We start from the raw sequence: 11,284 nt of genomic DNA on the forward strand, positions 1-11,284 counted from the left end.
TATGTCCTTTTAATCTTTTTTTTTTTTTTCTTTAAAATGCAGGATTCAGTCAAGGAGCATGAATTGCATTTGTTTGCCATGTCCTTCTCCTTTAATCTAGAATAACCTCACTCCTCCCCCTCCTCTTCCTCCTTCTTCTTCTTTTGGCAGTACTGGTGATTGAACCCAGGGGCATTTTGTCAATGAGCTACATCCCCACCTCCCCACTTTTTCCCTAAATTTGAGATGGAGTCTTGTTAGTTGCTTAGATTGGCCTTGCATTTATGATTGCCCTGCCTCAGCAGGATTACATGGGTATTTTTTTAAAAATTTAGCCAGTTGTCTTTTAAAATGCTCCACAATCTGGATTTGCTGGTTGTTTTTCTCCTGATCAGATTCAGGTTAAGCAGTCTTGGTAGGGTATTTGTGGATGATGTTCTGCCCCTTACAGCATCACACTGTGCATCCTTTGATGTCAGTTTGTCCCATTATCAGTGATGCTAAGTTTGTCCACTTGGTGAAAGCAGTGTCCCCAGATCTCTCCAATTATGAAGATATTTTTATAGTCATCTATTTTTATGTTCTGAGATGGTCCCAGACTAACTTTGAATTCCTGGGCTTGAACCCCAGCCTCCTGTCCCAGATTGCCAAGTAGCTGGGACTACAGGAGTATACCACTGCACTCTGCTTTATAAAGATATTTTCAAATATTTGTGATTAATAAGTAATCTGTGCCTGATACTTTGAGATGAGCAGCAACCCTTTACCCCATTTTAATATTTTAGTATTCCCTGATGATCCTTGCCTGAACCTGTTTTTGTATCAGCAATTACCAATTGGTGCTTTTCAATCATTCCTTCTATAAGTCACCTGGATAATTTGTTCAGATTTAAGTTTGGTATCTTTTCTTTAGAAAGCCTAAAATAACTGAGTTGCCTCACCCTGACTAGGTCAGGATTCTCCTTATATATTCTGGTATCCCCTTGCTCTTTGCCTCCATTGCACCTACCATGATTACAATTAAATTATTGTTTAATCATTTAATATCAACCTCTCAGTGTGTACCATGAGCACCGTAAAGAGGTTCTATTTCTTTCATGTTCATACCTACCACCCCAGCACCTAGCTCAGTGTCTGGAACATTGTTAGTAGTTGTTGAATAAATACTTGTTGAGTAAGTGGGCACAGAATTCAACTCTTCCCACTCTTGGAAGGGAGGAATGAGATTCCTGCTTTGCCCTCCACCCTAACCTTATGTTTTTGTTGTGATTGCGCAGAGCTGACACACAGCAGCTGAGTGCTCTGTTCTGAGTCTTAGACTGAGTTCACCTACTCGGGGATGGGGAATTCCAGGTCGGGGCAAACCATAAACAGAGACAGAACTTGCAAACATTGTAAAGTTCTTGGTGGTGCTCACCCATCATGAGCATCAAAACACACCCACACCCCTATATCCACATCCACACATTTACTCTCATGCCTTTAAGGTCTGCCCTGCAGCCCTTCCCATTGTGCCCAAACCTTCTTTTACCTCATAGGAACCTAACCCTGTGAGGTCCCCTGACCTCTTCCCACTGATTCAGGCAACAACTATTTATTGAAGAGCTTCTTTGTGTCAGATGGGGCCAATGGGCACACTGCATGTGTATGCCAAGGCTCCCCTATTCCCTTATCCCAGAAAATTGAAATAATTTGATCCTTGAAAGTAATTTTTAAAAAAAAGGATGGAAATTGTCACTGTGGGAAAAATCCAAGTTGAGTTGGTATTCCTTAGGGTTCTTTTATAGTTAATACTTTTAAAAATTATGGATCACTTCATGATTTTTCACTTCTCATTGCCTCCAAGAGTCCTAACTAGGTTCAAATGCCAGGATTCATATTATATGTTTCACTAAGAAGCAGGCAGACAGAGTTCCCACCTTGCTGAGGTCACTGTGGCAGAGTGACAGGGTGACTGTGCTACCTCAGAGCAGGCATCTGGCCCAGCCAGGGTGGATTTAGGGATTCCCCTCAGATATATATCATTCATGTTAACATGGCAAAGGCTATGAGCTGGCATTCTAGGGATTAGCATCTGCCCATGGATTTGCAGCAAGAGGGAACCTGAGAAACAGGGAAGTTCCAAAGAAAAGGCTTGATGATAGAGAGCGAGAGAATAGAGCAGGAGGTGGGTGTTCTTGTGAAATAGAAGAGACAAGTTCTTATATGCCCTTGGATTTTATTCTGAGGGCTCAGGAAGTCATTGAAGTTGTCATATTTGAGTTTTTGAAATGTCTTTCTGCTCCAGTCTCTTGGGGCTTCCTGTATCTCCCCCTAGTTTTTCTGGGATTCCTGCCCCTTTCTGTAGCTCTGGGACATTCTCTCCCATTTCCCTCTTTCTCTGTCCTCCCAAGAGGGTCTGGTGTTCCCTGCTCTGATAGTAAACAATTTCCTCTCATGAAGGATGAGGGGATGTAGTTTATTAATTATATCTGTGACAGTGGGTACGCTGGTTTAGAGGACTGACTTGTGGGGATCTGGCTTCTGAAGGACTGTATAAGCACTTTCTACCTCACTCAAAGGAGCAGGTGGTCTTGGGTCTGGGTTGGGATAGGGCACTACATTTGGGAACCCTGGGAACAGGTCATGGGGCATGAGTGGGGCAGGTCAGGGACACTGCTCACCATCCCACTTTCTCCCCAGCTCCCAAAATGGTGATGAAACTGGCACCTGGCCCAACAACCAATTTGACACAGAGATGCTGCAAGCCATGATCTTGGCCTCCGCCAGTGGTAAGTGGTGCCAGTGTGTATGGTGGGATGGGAGATGTGGGGCCTGGGGTGACTCCCACAGCCACCATGGACGCAGACTGGGTATCATCCACTGTGGTTTCTCTAGACCTTGCAGCTGGTCAGAGAGAATCCATGATTCCAGGCTAAAGAACAGCAGAGGGATTGGGGGTCCTGGGGGACCTGGAGCAGAGTAAACAAGTAATAATAATCCATTGAGGAGATGTGGGTCTGGATGGGGACAGCCTAGGTCAGATCCTAGCTCTGCCACATACCATCCTTGTGACTTTGGCAGTTTACTTGATCTGTCTAAATCTGTTTCCTCAGCCAAGAAAATTGGGACAGCGATCCCAAAGGGTTTTTGTGAGGATTAAAGCATAGAGAACTGGACCTGGCACATGCAAACCTTCAGTCAGTGACAGTGGATGTGGATATTCCCAGCAGAGAGAAAAAAGACTCCCTTTTCCTTGCGGTTCCCACCTCTGGACCAGGACTTTGGATTTCCCACAAGGCTAACAAAGAGCTTCACGTGTAATGGAGACTCAGTCAGTGATGGTTGTCCCTGAAGAGCCACAAAGGTCCCGAGCAAGGGAAGTAGAATAATATCATTAGTTTGTAAGAACACAGACTTTGGAAGCAGGTTGGTTTGGATTCAAACCCTGGTGCCACCATGTAGCTGTGAGTCCTTAGGTAAGTTATTAAATCCTCCTGGGGCTCAGTTTCACTTATTGTGAAATAGGCAAAATATTAATAAGCCTCATTGTGATGTTGTGAAGGTCAAATGTAAGGCCCTCAGCACCGGATTGGCAGAGAGTCCTTACAATACATAGTGGTTATCATTGATTAAACATTATCTTTAGTGACCTATTATAGGGAAAAAAGGCAGAATTAGAAGAATCCCTGCTATTAAAGACCAGCTTCTGTAGCAGCAATTGTGGGCCTTAAGACACTGGTCATATGTTGTGAACTGAGAGTCCTGCCTTCCAGCACATCTGGAGGACAGATGGGCAGAGAACCAGGAGAAATCACAATATCCCTGCCATGGTCCAGGGCACATACTAAACTTAAAGTGCCTCATGTCAATTAATCTTCTCAACAGTCCTTCAAGGCAGACCTGATTATTTATATTCGACAGAGGAAGGGTGTGAGATGTCACTCCCCCCGCCCCGCCCCCCAGGCCTCCAGTTTTGAGCTGCACAGTTATGATCACAGCTACAATTCTACCCAAGCTCTGCTCCCAAGCTCATGCTCTTTCTATGACAGTGATTTTTCTGCCTTTAGGTTCAGCCTCAGTTTCCCTTTTAGCTGGCTATGTCTAGAGGCCAAACTCCTCCTAATGCCTTGCATTATCCTCCCAGATTAGAATCGTAAAATATAAGATGCCCAGTTAAGTTTGAATTTTAGATGAACCAGTGCTATTTTAGCATAAGTAGATCTCAAATGTGGCATGAGATGGACTACTAAAAAAATTACTCACTGTTTATCTGAAATCCAAATATAACTGGACACCCTGTATTGTTATCTGGCAGCCCTCCCCTACTTGTCTGTGAGGTTAAGTGGGACCAGATCAGTGGCTGATGAAAGGACAAGGAAGGAAGAGGTGGTGGGGGCTGCCAGCCCCCAGGGGTTGAGCTGTCCCCGTTCTGGTGGGCTGTAATCCCAGAGAGGCCAGCTGCTGAGTATGAAAGAGGCAGGCCGCTCTGGGGAGATGCCAAGTCCAGCCTCTGAGGGAAGTAAATTGGTCTATTTAGCTGTTGAGGCCTTGAGCCCTAAGGCCAGAAAGTTGGTTTTTTAGCCTAAATCCAGATGTTAAAAACAGAAATGGAAACAGTATTTATGGCCCAAAACCCTCCCAGAAGTTCTCCCTGGAGCAGGGCCACAGCAGCACACGTTCCCCTGTCAGGACTCCACCCCTCCAAGCCACACAGGGCGTGACCCAAGGCTGCTCCTGGGCCCTGAGGAATGGACTCTAGGGTGGAGGTGGCAGGGTCAAGCCCTGCTCACTTTCACACTCACTTCTTAGGCCAGAACCAGAGAGGTTCTTGGAGCCCAGCCCAGCCTGGCCTGTGGGGCTGCTGAGGGCCGGTGAGAGAGAGAGAGAGAAAGAGAGGGAGAGAGAGAGAGAGAGAGAGAGAGAGAAGACAGAGAAAGAAGAGGAGGAGGAGGAGAGAGAAGAGAGAAAAGAAAAGAGAAAGAGGAGAGTGGAGAAGAGAGAGAAGAGACAGAGAGGAGAGAAAGAGAGAGAGAGCGAGAAAGAGAGAAAGAGAGAGAAAGGGGGACTCTTGGGAGGCCTTTTAAATAAACACTTGAGGGAAGTGTGCTCCAAAGGAGGCTGCGGTTTGCAGCTTCACCAGCTCAGGTCCAGCTTCATCAAGCTTCCTTGGCTACTGCAGAGTCTTTGCCTCAGCCCTGGACTGGGCTGGATAAGACCTTGGGGACCAAGCAGTGATGAGGCTGGCACAGGAGAGAAGCCAGCATCACCCCAGCTCCTCAGGCCAAAAGATGTTGCAGCTTTTCTAAGTCTCTGTCTTCTCAGAGGAAGAGAAAATCTTGGTCCTTGCCCAGTGTGGCTCTTGGGAGCAGGGGAAGAATGTAGAGAGGGTTTTGGAGCATTGATTATATAGAAGGTGAAAACTGGCAATGCAGCTTCTTCCCCTCAGATTTATAGATGAGGAAACAGGCCTGAGTGATTTAGGCCTGAGCCAAGATCACACAGCTCCCCACTGGCAGAGCTGACCAGAGAGAACTCCAGTGTCGGTCTGTCTCATACAGCTGGACTCCCCATCCTCTCCCCACAAGGTGGGCAGGAGCTTGCTTTGTCTTTTTCCACATTCTGGATACCCCTCAGAGATCCTGGGGGCACAAGATGCCAGTGAAGTGATTCTTTTTCTGTTCTGCTTGTTATTCCTCTTTCTCTGAATTTCTTCCTCTCTTTCTTCTGTGGCACAGTGCAAATGAATCTCTCTCTCTCTCTCTCTCTCTCTCTCTCTCTGTCACACACACACACACACACACACACACACACACACACACAAACACACCTCTTTGCTCTCCCCTTCCTTCTGTTCCTAAATCACTCTGGAATCTAGGCTCTTTGAAGCCAGATCTGGGCCCTTCCCCACTTCCATTCCCAGGCTGCAGGAGGTTGGAAGTGGCTGGAGGCTGGCGGCTGGAGGGGAGGGGGTAGGCCTTTGGGGCCTCAGTTCCCTCCTGGAGTTAATTAGGGAAAACAGGGAAGTGTCAGCTGAATGAAAGGGCTGGGGAGGAGGCCCTGTGGGGAAGGAGGGAAGGAAGTGGGCAGCTGCTCTTTCCCACCCAACCTTGTCCCCGCCCCCAGAAGGCTCTCAGCTCCAGGGATTTGGGACTTGAAATGGAAGCTGCAGAAACTGAGTCCTAGGCCTGGAGGAGCAAAAAACCCCGAGGCTCATCTCTGTTCTTCCTTCTCCTACTCCTGCCCCCTCTCCCCGGCACTGAAAATATTTCCTGTCTGTTGCTCAATCCCTGGTTGGTATCCGAGGATTACTCAGCCTCTCCAGCTTTAGTCACTCTCTCTGGGCTTCCAGGGTGGAGGGTGGGGGCAGAGGGAAGCTGGGAGGCAAGCTCTTCTGCCAGCTGGGCTGAGGCTGGGCAGGGCACTCCTGGGGCTTTAACTCTTTCTCTGCCACAGAGGATTCTCCAGCAGTGAGCCCAAAGAGTAAAACTCCTGTTTCCCTCCAGCACCCCCGACCCAGCCAGAGAGAATCCAGTGTAGATGGGTGACACACTGGATGATGATGATGATGACAGTCGCAACGATGGTGATGACAACAGCATTGACTAACATTTATTATGCATTTATCCTGGGCACTGGATGAAGTGCTATCTCATTTAATCCTCATAAAAACCCTATGATAGGTATTAATGTGCTTTAGCCTTAAAATACATACAGGTCACCTGGAGCTCTTGTTACCATGCAGAGTCTGAAATGTGGAGCTAGGGACAGAATGTGTACTTCTTTGGACACCAGTTTGTCCCGTGCAGCAAACAGTTGGGTTGGCTGCACTTTCCCAGCAGCCTCCTTCCCCAGCCAACCCAGCTTCTCCTTACCTGGCTTGGACATTCTGAGCCTTTATCTTCACTGTACCTAAGGTGTTCCCCAAAACATCATCTTCTCAGCCTCCAGTGTATCCCTATATCCTCCCCCACTTCCTCTGTCCTCCAAGCTGGTGGCAGTGGTGGAGGAAGTAGCTGTATCCTCCAGCATATGCTTAGATATGCTTAGATACACATAGACCCAAGTTCCACTGTCTGGTATTGGGCTTCTCTCAACCTTGGTTCAACTCTCATCTGGAAAATGAGGATAATCCCATAGATCTCATTGGATGTTGGGTTGAGGTTGCATGTGAAACATCAAAGTGCTTGACACAGAGCAGGCCGTCAAATGTTTCCAAAACATGATGTTTGGAAGAGCACATCCCCCTTATAACAGAACTTCTAATTCACTACTCTGCACCAGGCATGGTGGAGAGGGAAAGGATTATGTGCCAACCATGTTCTAACATAGAAGCTAGAGGTTCCCTTGAGAAAGGCTAGCTAGGGCAAGGATTTGGGAGCAAATCCATTCCCTTAGCCCTAAGGGGAATACTATCTAGCATATTCTGAGCGCTTCAGGCACCAGGCATAATTCTAGGTACTTTTTATATATTTTCTAGTTTTAGCTTTCATTCAAACCAGGATAGGTGGATATTATTACTACCCCCATTTTGCAGATCAGAAAATTGAGGCAACTCAGGGAACTTAGGTCAACTCGTTCAGGACCACAATAAGAAAAATAACCAGTAATTAAAACTTTCTCACTCTTAACCTCTACCTCAACTCCTTGTGGATAGAGACTGCCTTGGTGTATTCCCAGTGCTCAGAGGGCTCAGCTCCAAGGTGTTTTGTAGGCATTGTTCATTGTTCATTCCACTGCTTGTGGAATGAGAGTCACTGCCCTCCATCTGAAGATCTGACCTTTCTCTCTCTGCAGAAGCTGCTGATGGGAGCTCCACCCTGGGAGGAGGCGCTGGTACCATGGGCTTGAGTGCCCGCTACGGACCCCAGTTCACCCTACAGCACGTTCCCGACTACCGCCAGAACGTCTACATCCCTGGCAGCAATGCCACACTAACCAATGCACCTGGCAAGCGGGATGGCAAGGCCCCAGCTGGTGGCAATGGAAACAAGAAGAAGTCTGGCAAGAAGGAGAAGAAGTAATGTGGAGGCCAAGCCTACAGCCAGAGGGCAGCCTCCTTCCCCAGCCAACCCAGCTTCTCCTTACCTGTACCCAGATCTCAGAATTTCAGGGCTCATCCCCAGGATACTGGTAGGGGCTAAGGCCATGCTCCCCTTGGGAAACAGAAACAAGTGCCCAGTTAATACCCCCTCTCTCTGCCCCCAAGGGGTTGAATATGCAAAGGGAGTTCTGCTGGGAACCCCCATCTAATCATTTGCTGTACCCATGGGGGTAATGGGGTTAGTGTAGACACCAAGAACCATTTGTCACACACCCTTTTGTTACAGCTGGACTCCTCCATCTTCCAAATCAGTCAGGCCCATCCATCCCCTGCCTCCCTCTACCCCACCTCATCCCGCTCTTCAACGTTCCTCTCTTGAGTAAGGTGGTTGGGGTATGGAGGTACCACATGATCTAAAAAGGGTCGTAGTTCTGAAGAGTTGGGAAGGCATCATGACTTCTTGGTCTCTCCTTCAGTTCTCAATCTTCCCCCAAAGCATGGTTTTGTGTGAGTCCTTTCACCTCTCTAGATCCCAAGACCAATGCTCAAATTTTGGGGGTCACCGTACTGTCACCATCCCTGTGGTACTGACGATGCTTGCCAGATTTAGGGAAGGCATTTTGCTACCAAGCCTCTTCCCAAACGCTCTGGGGACCAGTCTTTTGTTTTGTTTTTCATTGTTTGATGTTCCCACTGCATGCTGTGATTTTTCCTACCCCTCCTCAAACAAGAGACTCCATTGCATGTTCTGAGACAGTGGGGGGGTGGTAAGCTAAAGAAGGGAAGTTTGTGAATATGGATGGGGAGGGGATGGACAAAGCTTGGCCCATCCATTTACAGGGTCTTAAAGGGAGGCTCTGTATGTCCCCAGGGTACTGGCCACATCTCCAAATTCTAGCCATAAACCAAGCACCAGGCTGGACCCTCATGCCCCCACACATAGGTTTCAGCCCAGGCATCCAGCTTTGAGCTAAGCTACCAGGACCAATGAATTTAAAGTTCAGGAAAGCTCTGTTTGGGTTTAGGAGTAGGTCCCCTGGAGAGGTCTTAGGGGCCTCTGTGGGTGCTGGGTACTCCAGAGGAGCCACTGTAGGAATAGCCAGTGGAACCCCAGCAGGAAGGAATGCCCAGCAAGGCCATTCTTAGACCCTGGCTTAGGAGGCAAGGAGCTACAGCAGAAACCAAGTGGACAGAGTTTCAGCCAACCACGGGGTTTTTCTCCAGGGTCCCCTGTGCTCTTCAAACCTAGGCTCTTCACCTTGCCAGGTGCCATTTCTCTGTGAAGGCCACTGCCCAGGCCCTCAGCCCGCTCCCTAGTGGCCAGAGCCTGGTTTAAGTCCCCCAGTGCCTCCTTGAGCAAAGACCTTCCTCTGCCCACCCACTTCTGCCCTGCAGTCCCGGTTCATCCAGTGGGGCTGCAAGAGAACCCCACCCCAGCCCTTAAAAGTAGTGTAGAGCCCCCTCCCTCGGCTGGTGTAGAATAGCCAATAGTGTATGTAGTGCGGTGTGCTTTTACGTGATGGCGAGTGGGCAGCGGGCGGCGGGCTGCGCGCAGCCGGCTGTCCTTGAAGCTGCCTGCGGCGGCCCGTGCTGTGTTTTGTGCTGTGTCCACGCGCTGCGGCGACCCCCTCCCCGGTACTGACTCCTCCTATAAGCGCTTCTCTTCGCATAGTCACGTAGCTTCCACCCGCCCTCTTCCTGTATCTCACGCAAGTTTTATACTCTAATATTTATATGGCTTTTTTTCTTCGAAAAATAATAAACAGGTTTCTTCTGAAAGATTGAACGTTTCTGTTTCAGAGATGGAGCTCCTGGCACATGTGAAGTGATGAGCGGAGAGGTGTAAGCTGCAAGAACGGAATCGGGAGACGATTGTTTGCGTCTTATTTTTTCAGAGGGTATAAATCTGTTTCTGAAGAGGGAATGTGAGAGAGAGAGAGAGAGAGAGAGAGAGAGAGAGAGTGTGTGTGTGTGTGTGTGTGTGTTGCCTCCCGAGTCTATGTGACTCCAATATGGCTGTGCATGCTTGCAATACCTTTGTGTCTGCCTGCGACGGACTGTAATTGTGCTGTAGATCCGTATCGCGTGGTGTGTGCTGGGCTTGTGGGTCCATCGTGGGGGTGGGGCGTTTGTGTGCGTGGTGTCAGTGTGCAGCTACGCTCGCGGCTGTCTCCGCCAGGTTCCAAGCGCCAGTCTCCAGGCAGAAGAGGAGAACCGGCGCGGGCGGGGGAGGGTTGGCGCGGGGCAGACAGCTCTGGGAGGGCGCAGGGGACGTTAGCTTGCTTCGTCCGCCCCTTCCCCGCCAAAATTAACTCTCTTTTTTCCCGCTCCCTCTACCCCTGCTGCTTAGAGGCTTTGGGAACACCGCGGGAGTGGGAGGAAATGCGGGGGGAGGTTCTCCCCAAACCGTCTATAGTCTACACTGCTTTCCCACCTGGAATTTGCCTTCCCGCTCACCTCTCAGTAGCAAAACCAACTTGGAGGACGCATCCCTTTTTCGAGGGGGTCAAGGGGAATAAAAGGGCGAGTTGGAAATGAGATGGCTCGCAAATCCAGCTTACCCTCCCTCTTTGCTCTCGGTGTTTCTCCTTGCACTTTCCTCTCCCATCTCCCCTCCCGCTCCCGCCTGCCTCCTCCCAGCACAGCGAGCGAATTCGGGGGTTGCCGCAGCCTCAGAAGCTGCAGGAAAGAGGGGGAGGGGGAACCCGGAGGGGTGTTAGGACAGAAACACAGACGCACTAGGGTTATCCGCAGGGTCAGCGAGTCCTGCCCAACCACGGAGCCCGAGGATGCCGTCTCTGGGTTTCCTCCGGGCGGAAGGGGCGGCGGGTGGAGTGGGGCGGGGGAGCACCAGTTCTGCCACCTCCTGGTCTGTTGTCATGGAAACCAAGTCTTCCAATGAAGCATCTGGGGGCAACTTTTTTTTTTTTTTTTTTTTTTGCGTAGGAGGAGGGGTGGTGTGCGCTGTTGTTGAAATAGGAGAAGTGTTTTGTTTCTCGGAGTCAGGCTGCGGAGGGGCGGAGTGCCGGGCGCCTGGGTTCTATTCCAGGCATGGCAGCAGACGGGCAGAGCCCAAGAGCAGCTGTGGTTGGTCCCCTAATTGGCATGTGGGAATATACAGCTCTGAGCCAGAAACACGTGGCCTCTTGGGGAGAGGAAGGGAGAAGGCAGGCAGCCCACCTCCACACCTTGGCCATAGGGGGGAGGCAACCACCCAGGCCTCCAGGTTATTTAAAAGATTTTTATCTCTAGTGCAAAGGGGCTGCCCATCATGGTTTGTGG

General features: G+C 49.5%; 1 protein-coding gene across 26 annotated transcripts in view; it reads left to right on the forward strand.

Moving 5' to 3' along the window:
• Positions 1-9,781, forward strand: part of LOC124986722 (protocadherin gamma-C4) — a 171,932-nt gene extending 162,151 nt beyond the window's left edge. For all 26 annotated transcript variants that reach the window (XM_047555361.1, XM_047555354.1, XM_047555359.1 and 23 more), the window contains 2 exons: positions 2,662-2,750; positions 7,756-9,781. In XM_047555361.1, the coding sequence (XP_047411317.1) occupies positions 2,662-2,750; positions 7,756-7,982 (316 nt within the window). In that variant the 3' untranslated portion in view covers positions 7,983-9,781. The remainder of the gene's footprint in view (positions 1-2,661; positions 2,751-7,755) is intronic.
• The last annotated feature ends 1,503 nt before the right edge of the window (positions 9,782-11,284 follow it).

The sequence above is a fragment of the Sciurus carolinensis genome, chromosome 6 (genome assembly GCF_902686445.1).
Source record: "Sciurus carolinensis chromosome 6, mSciCar1.2, whole genome shotgun sequence".
Lineage (NCBI taxonomy): Eukaryota > Metazoa > Chordata > Mammalia > Rodentia > Sciuridae > Sciurus > Sciurus carolinensis.